Genomic DNA, 18055 nt, shown 5'->3' on the forward strand with positions numbered 1-18055 from the left:
CACCATCACCACCATCATCACACCATCATCACCACCATCACCACCATCACCACCATCACCACACCTCCATCACCATCACCACCGTCATCACCACCATCACCACCATCATCACACCATCATCACCACCATCACCACCATCACCACCATCACCACCACCACCATCACTACCACACCATCACCACCACCACCACCACCACTACACCATCACCACCACACCATCACCACCACCACCATCGTGTCCTCACGTCAAAGTCGTGGCCCATGACGACCATCACTACCACACCGCCATCACTACCACAACACCACCATCACCACCATCACCACCACACCACCACCATCACCACCACCACCACCGTGTCCTCACGTCAAAGTCGTGGCCCATGACGACCCTGTCGTTGGTGCTGACGGACAGCGACACGTCCGGATCGCTTGGTGCGCCACGGTACGTGTCGGGCCGGGAGCCGTGCAGACACGCCGTCTCCACGGCAAGGCGCTCTTCATCTGTGTCTACACACACACAGTGACACACACACAGTGACACACACACACAGTGACACACACACACAGACACGCCGTCTCCACGGCAAGGCGCTCTTCATCTGTGTCTACACACACACAGTGACACACAGTGACACACACACACAGTGACACACAGTGACACACACACACAGTGACACACACACACAGTGACACACACACAGTGACACACACACACAGTGACACACAGTGACACACACACACAGTGACACACACACACACACAGTGACACACAGTGACACACACACACACAGACACGCAGTCTCCACGGCAAGGCGTTCTTCATCTGTGTCTACACACAGTGACACACACACACACACAGTGACACACACAGTGACACACACACACAGTGACAGACACACACAGTGACACACACACACAGTGACACACACAGTGACACACACACAGACACGCAGTCTCCACGGCAAGGCGCTCTTCATCTGTGTCTACACACACACAGTGACACACACACACACAGTGACACACACACACACAGTGACACACACACACACAGTGACACACACACACAGTGACACACACACACACACACACAGTGACACACACACAGTGACACACACACACAGTGACACACAGTGACACACACACACAGTGACACACACACACACACAGTGACACACAGTGACACACACACACACACAGACACGCAGTCTCCACGGCAAGGCGTTCTTCATCTGTGTCTACACACAGTGACACACACACACACACAGTGACACACACAGTGACACACACACACAGTGACAGACACACACAGTGACACACACACACAGTGACACACACAGTGACACACACACAGACACGCAGTCTCCACGGCAAGGCGCTCTTCATCTGTGTCTACACACACACAGTGACACACACACACACAGTGACACACACACACAGTGACACACACACACACAGTGACACACACACACACAGTGACACACACACACAGTGACACACACACACACACAGTGACACACACACACACAGTGACACACACACAGTGACACACACACAGTGACACACACACACAGTGACACACACACACAGTGACACACACACAGTGACACACAGTGACACACACACACAGTGACACACACACACAGTGACACACACACAGTGACACACACACAGACACGCCGTCTCCACGGCAAGGCGTTCTTCCTCCGTGTCTACGTACACACAGACAACAACAACATCAAAAAAGATGTTAAATAATGTGGGAGCCAGAGGACATCCCTGTCGCACCCCAAGGTGAACAGGGAATGGCTCCGACTCCCGGCCACGTAGTTTTACCCGGGCCCGCTCACCATCATGAAGGCCCTTAATGATCGTGAGCAGAGGGTCAGGGACTCCGAAAGCACGAAGAACAACCCAGAGCCCAGGCCTACTGATGGTATCATAGGCCTTGACCAGGTCAATAAAGCAGAGATGCAGGTCTTGTTGGAATTCCCTACACCTCTGCTGTAGCAGACGGACAGAAAATTTGGAATCTGTGCAGGACCGCCCTTTCCTGAAACCGCATTGGGGCTCCGCAAGCCTCTCCTCAGCGTTCTTGTCAAGGCGATGTTAGATCATTATCCAATTATAATTGATCATTTCCAGGACCTTTCCCGGCACACTGAGGAGTGAGATGCCCCTATAGTTGTTACAGTCTGTGCGGTCCCCCTTCTTAAAGAGGGGGACCACCAGGGCATCCTTCCAATCCTGCGGAGACCCATAGACACCTCACTCATAGAGACCCATAGACAACTCACACAGAGACCCATAGACTACTCACACAGAGACCCATAGACTGATCACACAGAGACCCATATATTACTCACATAGAGACCCATAGACTACTCACACAGAGACCCATAGACTACTCACACAGAGACCCACAGACTACTCACACAGAGACCTATAGACTACTCACACAGTAGAGACCCACAGACTACTCACACAGAGACCCATAGACTACTCACACAGAGACCCACAGACTACTCAAACAGAGACCCATAGACTACTCAAACAGAGACCCACAGACTACTCACATAGAGACCCACAGACTACTCACATAGAGACCCACAGACTGCTCACACAGAGACCCACAGACTGCTCACACACAGAGACCCACAGACTACTCACACAGAGACCCATAGACTGCTCACACAGAGACCTATAGACTACTCACACAGAGACCCACAGACTACTCACACAGAGACCCATAGACTCACATAGAGACCCATAGACTCACACAGAGACCCATAGACTCACACAGAGACCCACAGACTACTCACACAGAGACCCACAGACTACTCACACACAGTAGAGACCCACCACACACACACAGAGACCCATCACACACACACAGAGACCCACCACACACACACACAGAGACCCACCACACACACACACAGAGACCCACCACACACACACACAAACGCACACAGAGACAGAGAGCGAGCGGCGGTGTGTCCCTGTGCGCACCTTCGGGGAACTTGTACAGGTGCGTGATGTCTTCCCGCGTGTCACTGCCCACCGCCTTGGTGCTGATGCAGTGGCCGATGGCGCGGCGCTCAACATCCAGCCGCTTCACCGTGCCGTCTGCACTGCGCAGCCAGAAGATCCGATCGCTGTTGACCTGGATAACATCGCCACGGTCACCGTAGCCACCATCACCACCACGAACACCATAGCCACCATCACCATAACCCACCACCACCACCACAATCACCATAGCCACCATCACCACCACAATCACCGTAGCCACCATCACCACCACGATCACCGTAGCCACCATCACCATAACCAACCACCACCACAATCACCATAGCCACCATCACCACCACGAACACCATAGCCACCATCACCATAACCAACCACCACCACAATCACCATAGCCACCATCACCACCACGAACACCATAGCCACCATCACCATAACCAACCACCACCACCACCACAATCACCATAGCCACCATCACCACCACGATCACCATAGCCACCACCACGATCACCACAGCCACCACCACCACCACGATCACCATAGCCACCACCACGATCACCACAGCCACCACCACCACCACAATCACCATAACCACCACCACCACGATCACCATAACCACCACCACCACAATCACCATAACCACCACCACCACGATCACCATAGTCACCATCACCATAACCAACCACCACCACCACAATCACCGTAGCCACCATCACCACCACGATCACCATAGCCACCATCACCACAATCACCGTAGCCACCACCACGATCACCATAGCCACCACCACGATCACCACAGCCACCACCACCACAATCACCATAACCACCACCACCACGATCACCATAACCACCACCACCACAATCACCATAGCCACCACCACCACAATCACCGTAGCCACCATCACCACCACGATCACCATAACCACCACCACCACGATCACCATAGCCACCACCATCACCATAACCCACCACCACCACAATCACCGTAGCCACCACCACCACCACAATCACCACTACGCTAGTCAGAAGATCCGGTCGCTGTTGACCTGGATAACACCAACACAATCACCGTAGCCACCATCACCACCACGATCACCATAACCACCACCATCACCGCAGCCACCATAAACCACAACCACAATCACCATAACCACCACAACCACAATCACCGTAGCTACCACCACCATAACCACCACCACCACAATCACCATAACCCACCACCACGATCACCATAACCACCACCACGATTACCATAACCACCACCACAATCACCATAACCACCACCACAATCACCATAACCATACACCACCACAATCACCATAACCACCACCACCACAATCACCATAACCCACCACCACGATCACCATAACCACCACCACGATCACCATAACCACCACCACAATCACCATAACCACCACCACAATCACCATAACCATACACCACCACCACAATCACCATAACCACCACCACCACCACAATCACCATAACCACCACCACCACAATCACCATAACCACCACCACCACCACCACGATCACCATAACCACCACCACCACAATCACCATAACCACCACCACGATCACCATAACCACCACCACCACAATCACCGTAGCCACCATAACCACCACAATCACCATAACCACCACCACAATCACCATAACCACCACCACCACAATCACCATAACCACCACCACAATCACCATAACCAGCACCACCACAATTACCATAACCACCACCACCACCACGATCACCATAACCACCACCACCACAATCACCATAACCACCACCACGATCACCATAACCACCACCACAATCACCGTAGCCACCATAACCACCACAATCACCATAACCACCACCACAATCACCATAACCACCACCACAATCACCATAACCACCACCACCACAATCACCATAACCACCACCACAATCACCATAACCAGCACCACCACAATTACCATAACCACCACCACCACCACGATCACCATAACCACCACCACAATCACCATAACCACCACCACAATCACCATAACCCACCACCACAATCACCATAACCACCACCACAATCACCATAACCACCACCACCACAATCACCATAACCACCACCACCACAATCACCATAACCCACCACCACAATCACCATAACCACCACCACAATCACCATAACCCACCACCACAATCACCATAACCACCACCACAATCACCATAACCACCACCACCACAATCACCATAACCACCACCACCACCACGATCACCATAACCACCACCACCACAATCACCATAACCACCACCACGATCACCATAACCACCACCACCACAATCACCGTAGCCACCATAACCACCACAATCACCATAACCACCACCACAATCACCATAACCACCACCACCACAATCACCATAACCACCACCACAATCACCATAACCAGCACCACCACAATTACCATAACCACCACCACCACCACGATCACCATAACCACCACCACCACAATCACCATAACCACCACCACGATCACCATAACCACCACCACAATCACCGTAGCCACCATAACCACCACAATCACCATAACCACCACCACAATCACCATAACCACCACCACAATCACCATAACCACCACCACCACAATCACCATAACCACCACCACAATCACCATAACCAGCACCACCACAATTACCATAACCACCACCACCACCACGATCACCATAACCACCACCACAATCACCATAACCACCACCACAATCACCATAACCCACCACCACAATCACCATAACCACCACCACAATCACCATAACCACCACCACCACAATCACCATAACCACCACCACCACAATCACCATAACCCACCACCACAATCACCATAACCACCACCACAATCACCATAACCCACCACCACAATCACCATAACCACCACCACAATCACCATAACCACCACCACCACAATCACCATAACCCACCACCACAATCACCATAACCCACCACCACAATCACCATAACCACCACCACAATCACCATAACCCACCACCACAATCACCATAACCACCACCAACACCACAATCACCAACGCGCTAGTCAGAAGGTTGTGGTGGTTATGGTGATCGTGGTGATGGTGGTGATGGTGGTGATGATGGTGATGTTGTCTCTGACCTCTGCGAAGACGAACGGCGTGTCGTGCAATGTTGGTGATGTTGTTGATGTTGTTGATGATGTTGATGTTGGTGATGGTGTTGATGTTGTTGATGTTGTTGATGGTGTTGATGTTGATGATGTTGATGTCTCTGACCTCTGCGAAGACGAACGGCGTGTCGTGCGATGTTGGTGATGATGTTGATGGCGGTGATGATGTTGTTGATGTTGATGATGATGTTTGTGATGTTGATGATGTTGTTGATGTTGATGATGTTGATGATGTTGGTGATGGTGTTGATGATGATGTTGATGTTGATGATGTTGATGATGTTGATGATGTTGATGTCTCTGACCTCTGCGAAGACGAACGGCGTGTCGTGCGTCAGGTAGACGAGGCCATTCCGCACCGCTGCCACGGACGCGGGACCACAGCAGAACACGCCTGGCACAAACACAACCACCACAACAACTATTACAACCACCACCACCACCACAATTATAACCACCACAACAACTATTACCACCACCACAATTATAACCACCACAAAAATTAGAACCACCACCATTACAACCACCACAACAATTACAACCATAACCATCACAACAACTATTACAACCACAACAACAATTATAACCATCACAACAACTATTACAACCACCACCACAACAATTATAACCACCACAACAAGTAGAACCACCACAACAACCATTAGAACCACCACCATTACAACCACAACAACCACAACAACTATTACAACAACAACCACCACCACAACAATTAGAACCACCACAACAACGATTACCACCACCACAACAACTATTCGAAACACCACCATTACAACCACAACAACAATTAGAACCATAACCACCACAACAACTATTACAACCACCACCACAACAATTATAACCATCACAACAACTATTACAACCACCACCACAACAATTATAACCACCACAACAACTATTACAACCACCACAACAATTATAACCACCACAACAACTATTCTAAACACCACCACAACAACAAGTAGAACCACCACAACAACTATTAGAACCACCACCATTACAACCACAACAACAATTAGAACCATAACCATCACAACAACCACCGCCACAACGTGTTGTTGTTGTTGTTGTTGGTGGTGGTATTGATGGTGATGGTTGTTATGTTGATGGTGATGATGATGTTGATGGTGATTGTGGTAAAGATGATGGTGGTTGTTGTCTTGTTGGTGGTGGTTCTTGGTGGTGCTTGTTGTTGTTGTTGGTTGTTTTTGGTTGTTGTTGCTGTTGGTTGTTTTTGGTGGTGGTTGTTGTTGTTTTGGTTGTTAGTGGTGTTGGTAGTGAAAATGGTTGTTGTTGTTATTGTTGTTGTTGTTACTGTAGTTGTTATTGTTGTTATTATAGTTGTTGTTGTTATTGTTGTTATTGTAGTTGTTGTTTTGGTTGTTTTTGGTGGTTGTTGTTGTTTTGGTTGTTAGTGGTGTTGGTAGTGAAAATGGTTGTTGTTGTCGTTGTCGTTGTTGTTGTTATTGTAGTTGTTATTGTTGTTATTGTTGTTGTTGTTGTTATTGTTGTCGTTGTTGTTGTTATTGTAGTTGTTATTGTTGTTATTGTTGTTGTTGTTGTTATTGTTGTCGTTGTTGTTGTTATTGTAGTTGTTATTGTTGTTATTGTTGTTATTGTTGTTATTGTAGTTGTTGTTATTGTTGTTGTTGTTATTGTTGTTATTATTGTTGTTGTTATTATTGTTGTTGTTGTTGTCGGCGGGGTCCGCACCGGAGCTGGTCTCCTGCGGAGTGGCGTCCACGGCCTGCCACCCGCCAAGACCCTCCGGCAGATCGGGACGCGCCATCCAGCAGTCGTTCCACACGTGGAAGTTCCTACGGAGACAACGGAACGAGGTCAACGGAACGATGTCAACGGAACGAGGTCAACGGAACGAGGTCAACGGAACGAGGTCAACGGAACGAGGTCAACGGAACGAGATCAACGGAACGAGTTCAACGGAACGAGATCAACGGAACGAGGTCAACGGAACGATGTCAACGGAACGATGTCAACGGTACGATGTCAACGGAACGAGGTCAACGGAACGAGGTCAACGGAACGATGTCAACGGAACGAGGTCAACGGAACGAGGTCAACGGAACGAGGTCAACGGAACGAGATCAACGGAACGAGTTCAACGGAACGAGGTCAACGGAACGAGGTCAACGGAACGAGGTCAACGGAACGAGTTCAACGGAACGAGATCAACGGAACGAGGTCAACGGAACGAGTTCAACGGAACGAGGTCAACGGAACGAGTTCAACGGAACGAGGTCAACGGAACGATGTCAACGGAACGAGGTCAACGGAACGATGTCAACGGAACGAGGTCAACGGAACGAGATCAACGGAACGAGTTCAACGGAACGAGATCAACGGAACGAGGTCAACGGAACGATGTCAACGGAACGAGGTCAACGGAACGATGTCAACGGAACGAGGTCAACGGAACGAGGTCAACGGAACGATGTCAACGGAACGAGGTCAACGGAACGAGGTCAACGGAACGATGTCAACGGAACGAGGTCAACGGAACGAGATCAACGGAACGAGTTCAACGGAACGAGGTCAACGGAACGAGTTCAACGGAACGATGTCAACGGAACGAGTTCAACGGAACGAGTTCAACGGAACGAGGTCAACGGAACGAGGTCAACGGAACGAGGTCAACGGAACGAGGTCAACGGAACGAGGTCAACGGAACGAGGTCAACGGAACGAGGTCAATGGAACGAGTTCAACGGAACGAGGTCAACGGAACGAGTTCAACGGAACGAGGTCAACGGAACGAGTTCAACGGAACGAGGTCAACGGAACGAGTTCAACGGAACGAGATCAACGGAACGAGGTCAACGGAACGAGTTCAACGGAACGAGGTCAACGGAACGAGTTCAACGGAACGAGGTCAACGGAACGATGTCAACGGAACGAGGTCAACGGAACGATGTCAACGGAACGAGGTCAACGGAACGAGATCAACGGAACGAGTTCAACGGAACGAGATCAACGGAACGAGGTCAACGGAACGATGTCAACGGAACGAGGTCAACGGAACGATGTCAACGGAACGAGGTCAACGGAACGAGGTCAACGGAACGAGGTCAACGGAACGAGGTCAACGGAACGATGTCAACGGAACGAGGTCAACGGAACGAGATCAACGGAACGAGTTCAACGGAACGAGGTCAACGGAACGAGTTCAACGGAACGAGGTCAACGGAACGAGATCAACGGAACGAGTTCAACGGAACGAGGTCAACGGAACGAGGTCAACGGAACGAGGTCAACGGAACGAGGTCAACGGAACGAGGTCAACGTAACGATGTCAACGGAACGAGGTCAACGGAACGAGGTCAACGGAACGAGTTCAACGGAACGAGGTCAACAGAACGAGGTCAACGGAACGAGGTCAACGGAACGAGTTCAACGGAACGAGGTCAACGGAACGAGTTCAACGGAACGAGGTCAACGGAACGAGGTCAACGGAACGAGGTCAACGGAACGAGGTCAACGAAACGATGTCAACGGAACGAGGTCAACGAAACGAGTTCAACGGAACGAGGTCAACGGAACGAGTTCAACGGAACGAGGTCAACGGAACGAGGTCAACAGAACGAGGTCAACGGAACGAGGTCAACGGAACGAGGTCAACGTAACGAGTTCAACGGAACGAGGTCAACGGAACGAGATCAACGGAACGAGGTCAACGGAACGAGTTCAACGGAACGAGGTCAACGGAACGAGTTCAACGGAACGAGGTCAACAGAACGAGGTCAACGTAACGAGGTCAACGGAACGAGGTCAACGGAACGAGTTCAACGGAACGAGTTCAACGGAACGAGGTCAACGGAACGAGGTCACGGGAACAAGGTCAACGCCTCCTCCCCCCCCACCTTCCCCCTCCTCCCCCTCACCCCCAACTCCTCCCCCTTCATCCCCCCCCCACATTCCCCCTCCTCACCCTCACCCCCAACTCCCCCCCCTCACCAGACAGAGTCGGTGTTGAGCTCGGCAATGGGCTGCAGGTCGTCGTCCAGGTAGACATCCGTGGTGAGGCTTGTGTCCGTGTCGTGGGCCGAGGCGAAGTTGGTGACGCTGCGCGTGGGCACGCCCAGACTCCGCAGGACTGAGCGCCAGACGACAAAGACCCCCCCCACGCTTACATACACACGCTTACATACACACGCTTACATACGCACGCTTACATACGCACGCTTACATACACACGCTTACATACACACGCTTACATACGCGCGCTTACATACACACGCTTACATACGCACGCTTACATACGCACGCTTACATACGCACGCTTACATACGCACGCTTACATACGTACGCTTACATACACACGCTCACATACGCGCGCTTACATACGCACGCTTACATACGCACGCTTACATACGCGCGCTTACATACACACGCTCACATACACACACATACATACACTCGCTTACATACACACGCTTACATACACACGCTCACATACACACGCTCACATACGCACGCTTACATACGCACGCTAACATACGCACGCTTACATACACACGCTTACATACGCACGCTTACATACACACGCTTACATACACACGCTTACATACGCACGCTTACATACGCACGCTTACATACACACGCTTACATACGCACGCTTACATACGCACACTTACATACGCACGCTTACATACGCACGCTTACATACGCACGCTTACATACACACACTTACATACACACGCTTACATACGCACGCTTACATACACACACTTACATACGCACGCTTACATACGCACGCTTACATACACACGCTTACATACGCACGCTTACATACGCACGCTTACATACACACGCTTACATACGCACGCTTACATACGCACGCTTACATACACACACTTACATACACACGCTTACATACGCACGCTTACATACGCACACTTACATACACACTTACATACACACACTTACATACGCACGCTTACATACGCACGCTTACATACACACTTACATACACACACTTACATACACACGCTTACATACGCACACTTACATACACACGCTTACATACGCACGCTTACATACACACGCTTACATACGCACACTTACATACGCACACTTACATACACACGCTTACATACACACGCTTACATACGCACGCTTACATACACACGCTTACATACGCACACTTACATACGCACACTTACATACACACGCTTACATACGCACGCTTACATACGCACACTTACATACGCACGCTTACATACGCACGCTTACATACGCACGCTTACATACACACGCTTACATACACACTTACATACACACGCTTACATACGCACGCTTACATACACACGCTTACAAACACACGCTTACATACACACGCTTACATACACACGCTTACATACACACGCTTACATACGCACACATACACACACTTACATACACACGCTTACATACACACACTTACATACACACCCTTACATACACACGCTTACACACACACGCTCACATACACACGCTTACATACACACGCTTACATACACACGCTTACAAACACACGCTTACATACACACGCTGACATACACACGCTTACATACACACACTTACATACACACATGCTTACATACACACGCTTACATACACACACTTACATACGCACGCTTACATACGCACGCTTACATACACACTTACATACACACACTTACATACGCACGCTTACATACGCACACTTACATACACACGCTTACATACGCACGCTTACATACACAAGCTTACATACGCACACTTACATACGCACACTTACATACACACGCTTACATACGCACGCTTACATACGCACGCTTACATACGCACACTTACATACGCACGCTTACATACGCACGCTTACATACACACTTACATACACACGCTTAGATACACGCACTTACATACGCGCGCTTACATACACACACGCTTACATACACACGCTTACATACGCACACTTACATACACACGCTTACATACGCACGCTTACATACGCACGCTTACATACGCACGCTTACATACGCACACTTACATACACACGCTTACATACACACACTTACATACACACGCTTACATACGCACGCTTACATACACACACTTACATACACACGCTTACATACACACGCTTACATACGCACGCTTACATACACACACTTACATACACACACTTACATACACACGCTTACATACACACACTTACATACACACGCTTACATACACACACTTACATACACACACTTACATACGCACGCTTACATACACACGCTTACATACACACACTTACATACACACACTTACATACGCACGCTTACATACGCACGCTTACATACACACACTTACATACACACGCTTACATACACACGCTTACATACACACGCTTACATACGCACGCTTACATACGCACGCTTACATACGCACACATACACACGCTTACATACACACGCTTACATACGCACGCTTACATACGCACGCTTACATACGCACGCTTACATACACACGCTTACATACGCACGCTTACATACGCACACATACACACGCTTACATACACACGCTTACATACGCACGCTTACATACGCACGCTTACATACGCACGCTTACATACGCACGCTTACATACGCACGCTTACATACACACGCTTACATACACACGCTTACATACACACACTTACATACGCACACATACACACGCTTACATACACACGCTTACATACGCACGCTTACATACGCACGCTTACATACGCACGCTTACATACGCACGCTTACATACACACGCTTACATACACACGCTTACATACACACGCTTACATACACACGCTTACATACGCACGCTTACATACACACGCTTACATACACACACTTACATACACACGCTTACATACACACGCTTACATACACACGCTTACATACGCATGCTTACATACACACACTTACATACACACGCTTAGATACGCGCACTTACATACGCACGCTTACATACGCACGCTTACATACACACACTTACATACACACGCTTAGATACGCGCACTTACATACACACGCTTACATACGCACGCTTACATACACACGCTTAGATACGCGCACTTACATACACACGCTTAGATACGCACGCTTACATACGCACACTTACATACACACGCTTACATACACACTTACATACACACGCTTACCTACGCACGCTTACATACACACGCTTACATACACACGCTTAGATACGCGCACTTACATACGCACGCTTACATACGCACGCTTACATACACACTTACCTACGCACGCTTACATACACACGCTTACAAACACACGCTTACATACACACGCTTACATACACACGCTTACATACACACGCTTACATACACACGCTTACATACGCACACATACACACACTTACATACACACGCTTACATACACACACTTACATACACACCCTTACATACACACGCTTACACACACACGCTCACATACACACGCTTACATACACACGCTTACATACACACACTTACATACACACGCTTACATACACACACTTACATACACACCCTTACATACACACGCTTACACACACACGCTCACACACACACGCTCACATACACACGCTTACATACACACGCTTACATACACACGCTGACATACACACGCTTACATACACACACTTACATACACACATGCTTACATACACACGCTTACATACACACACTTACATACACACACGCTTACATACACACGCTTACATACACACACTTACACACGCTTACATACACACACTTACATACGCACACTTACATACACACACTTACACACACACAAACACTTACTTACATAAACACACTCGCTCACATGCACACACACTTACATACACACACCTACATACACACACTCTCATACACACAAACACTCACTTACATAAACACAAATACACACACTTACATACACACACACTGACATACACACGCTTAGATAAACACGCTAATATACACACACACTCACATACACACACTCACATACACACACTTACACACACAAACACACACATACACACACTTACATACACACACTTACATACACACACACTGACATACACACGCTTAGATAAACACGCTAACATACACACACACTCACATACACACACTCACATACACACACTTACACACACAAACACACACATACACACACTTACATACACACACTTACATACACACACACTGACATACACACGCTTAGATAAACACGCTAACATACACACACACTCACATACACACACTCACATACACACACTTACACACACAAACACACACATACACACACTTACATACACACACTTACATACACACACACACACACTGACATACACACGCTTACATAAAAACACTAACATACACACACACTCACATACACACACTTACATACACACACTTACATACACACACAAACACACACTGACATACACACGCTTACATAAACACACTAACATACACACACACTCACATACACACACTCACATACACACACTTACACACACTTACATACACACTTACATACACACACTTACATACACAACAACAACCGCCATTCGCCACTAAGTGGCGGTGACGTCACCACGACACTTGTGCATTTTTCGTTGTTTCTGGTGGAGCCCCGAGGGTAAAGACTGAATCTCCTGGCTCCGCCAATTGGGGTCTGGCCAGGAGACGTCGTAGACGCCTGTCCCCCCGGGGCCTCCGGCACAAGCGTATTTGTTACATATTTACGTTTAATTCGTAGTTTCGTGGTAATTAATTGAAGGTGGAGGGGTTACCAGCCCCTCGCACCCCATTTACATACACACATTTACACACACATATACACACACACACACGCACTTACATACATACAACAACAACAACCGCCATTCGCCACTAAGTGGCGGTGACGTCACCACGACGCTTGTGCCAGGCCATGTGCACCTTGAGGCCACGTGAAGTGTCAAACGCCCGCTGGCAGGAGGTCACGGGGCAGACCCAGCAGGTGCCACGGGTCGACTGACTGAGATGACCGAGACGACTGGCTGATGCACCACCTGTGCCCCCTACTGTGCTAACTTGCTGTGCTTTAGCCACCCGGCGCTCCGCTCGTTGTTGTGAGCGTCGCTCCTCCGCCCTCCGTTGTTGTTGGAGGGCGACTGCCTCCAACTGCCCAGTAGCGTCCTTCACGAGCCTCCTCCACTGAGGCCGATCTTGACACCGCTGGTACCAGTCATCGGCAAGTCCACTCAGCTCCACGTCCTCCTGTACCACATCACTCCATCTCTTCTCTAGCCCGTGCCGCGCCCGTTTAGCCCCCTCGATCCGGCTGAACAAAAGCTGTTTAGGCATGCGGTGGCTGGGCATGCGGGCTACATGGCCCAGCCAACGCAGCCTTGCCTGCCGGAGGAGCTCACCGATGGGACTTTGCCCAGATCTTTCAAGGATTTGTGAGCTCCTCACACAATCCAGCCTGCAGGTTAAACCCAGGATGGATCGTAGGCAGGCCAGCCTCAATGTTTCCAACCGGCAAAGATGCTCCATTAGGGGGGTCCACGTTTCGCAAGCGTAGAGAAGGGACGGAATGACCGTGGCCGAAAAGACCTGAAGCTTCGTGCGGAGTGACAGACCAGGTAGCATCCACACAGCGTTACGCAACCGATGAAAAGATATTGCCGCTCGACTGATTCGGAGCGAGACCTCTGCTGTTAAACTGGAGCCGGTCATAAGCACACTTACATACACACACTTACACACACACTTACATACACACACACTCACATACACACACATACATAGACAAAGATCCCCCGTGTAGCCTTAACAGACTGTAGGGGCAAGTGCTGTTAGCGAGTAGCACCTATGAAGGCCGGCACGGCACACGAGGGGGTGGGTGGCCAGCACCACGCCCGGCCGCCTTTGTCTCCCCAGTGGCGATGCTTACACATCGAACAAGGTACTCATTTGAGGCCGAGTCGACCTAGGGGAGGCCCCGCTGAACACCCAGCACTTGCCCCTCCAGCCCCCCACTCGAGGCTACCTGGGGCAGCTTTGTCTTTGCGGTGCCCCCCACTCGGACTGACCGCTGGTGGTGACCCCCGCTGAAGACACAGCACTTGCCCCTCCAGCCCCCCACTCGAGGCTACCTGGGGCAGCTTTGTCTCTGTGTCGTGCCCCCCACTCGTGACCCCACTTAGCACCCACCACTGCCCCCCCCCCAGCCCCCCACTCGGACTGACCGCTGGTGGTGACCCCGCTGAACACACAGCACTTGCCCCTCCAGCCCCGTGTGAGGCTACCTGGGGCAGCTTTATCTGTGTCTCTGTAGTGTCCCCCACTCTGACCGCTGGTGGTGACCCCCGCTGAAGTCCCAGCACTTGCCCCTCCAGCCCCCCGCTCGAGGCTACCTGGGGCAGCTTTGTCTGTGCGGTGCCCCCCACTCGGACTGACCGCTGGTGGTGACCCCGCTGAACACACAGCACTTGCCCCTCCAGCCCCGTGTGAGGCTACCTGGGGCAGCTTTATCTGTGTCTCTGTAGTGTCCCCCACTCTGACCGCTGGTGGTGACCCCCGCTGAAGTCCCAGCACTTGCCCCTCCAGCCCCCCGCTCGAGGCTACCTGGGGCAGCTTTGTCTGTGCGGTGCCCCCCACTCGGACTCACCGCTGGTGGTGACCCCGCTGAACACACAGCACTTGCCCCTCCAGCCCCGCGTGAGGCTACCTGGGGCAGCTTTGTCTCTGTGTCGTGCCCCCCACTCGTGACCCCACTTAGCACCCACCACTGCCCCCCCCCAGCCCCCCACTCGGACTGACCGCTGGTGGTGACCCCCGCTGAAGACACAGCACTTGCCCCTCCAGCCCCGCGTGAGGCTACCTGGGGCAGCTTTGTCTGTGTCTCTGTAGTGTCCCCCACTCTGACCGCTGGTGGTGACCCCCGCTGAAGTCCCAGCACTTGCCCCTCCAGCCCCCCGCTCGAGGCTACCTGGGGCAGCTTTGTCTGTGCGGTGCCCCCCACTCGGACTGACCGCTGGTGGTGACCCCACTTAAGACACAGCACTTGCCCCTCTAGCCCCACGTGAGGCTACCTGGGGCAGCTTTGTCTTTGTAGTGCCCCCCACTCGTGACCCCACTTAACACCCACCACTGCCCCCCCCCCAGCCCCCCACTCTGACTCACCGCTGGTGGTGACCCCGCTGAACACCCAGCACTGGCCGTAGCGAACCGGCTACCTGGGGCGGCTTTGTCTATGTGTCGTGCCCCCCACTCGTGACCCCACTTAACACCCCCCCCAGCCCCCCAATCGGACTGACCGCTGGTGGTGACCCCGCTGAACACCCAGCACTGGCCGTAGCGAACCGGTGCCCCCCGCGATCCGGCGTACTGCTGCAGGATGTCCACGCTGCCGTTCCACGCCGTGGGGGGCGTGCCCCCCTCGTAGTCGCCAGACCAGTTGCCCTCCAGCACCCCGTCATCATCCAGAGAGTTCACCTGGTGGGGGCGGAGAGGGAGGGTGGGGTGGGGGGGTGGGGGGGGGGGTGTGGGGGGGTGGTGGTGGGGGGGAGGGAGAGGGAGGGGTGGTGGGGGGGCAGGTGGGGGGGGGAGAGGGAGGGGGTTGGTGGGGGAGGAGAGGGAGGAGGGAGGGGGGAGAGGGGGAGAGGGAGGAGGGAGGGGGGAGAGGGAGGGGGGAGGGGGGAAGGAGGGAGGGGAGGGGGGAGGGGGAAGCGAGGAGAGGGAGGAGAGGGAGGGGGGAGAGGGAGGGGGGAGAGGGAGGGGGGAGAGGGGAGAGGGAGGAGAGGGAGGGGAGGGAGGGGGGAGAGGGAGGGGGGAGAGGGGAGAGGGAGGAGAGGGAGGGGAGG

At 51.4% G+C, this 18055-nt stretch overlaps 1 protein-coding gene across 1 annotated transcript; it reads right to left on the reverse strand.

The window, feature by feature from the left end:
- Positions 1-364: 364 nt before the first annotated feature.
- Positions 365-17687, reverse strand: LOC144955276 (protein-glutamine gamma-glutamyltransferase K-like; the record flags this gene model as incomplete). Its single annotated transcript, XM_078885551.1, has 6 exons — positions 365-507; positions 3010-3163; positions 6500-6588; positions 7926-8029; positions 10184-10322; positions 17510-17687. Coding segments are annotated over 6 exons (807 nt in total), but the record flags the coding sequence as incomplete, so codon positions are not given.
- Between the last annotated feature and the right edge of the window lie 368 nt (positions 17688-18055).

This window comes from Lampetra fluviatilis, unplaced genomic scaffold, assembly GCF_964198595.1.
Source record: "Lampetra fluviatilis unplaced genomic scaffold, kcLamFluv1.1 SCAFFOLD_1289, whole genome shotgun sequence".
In the NCBI taxonomy this organism is placed as follows: Eukaryota; Metazoa; Chordata; class Hyperoartia; order Petromyzontiformes; family Petromyzontidae; genus Lampetra; species Lampetra fluviatilis.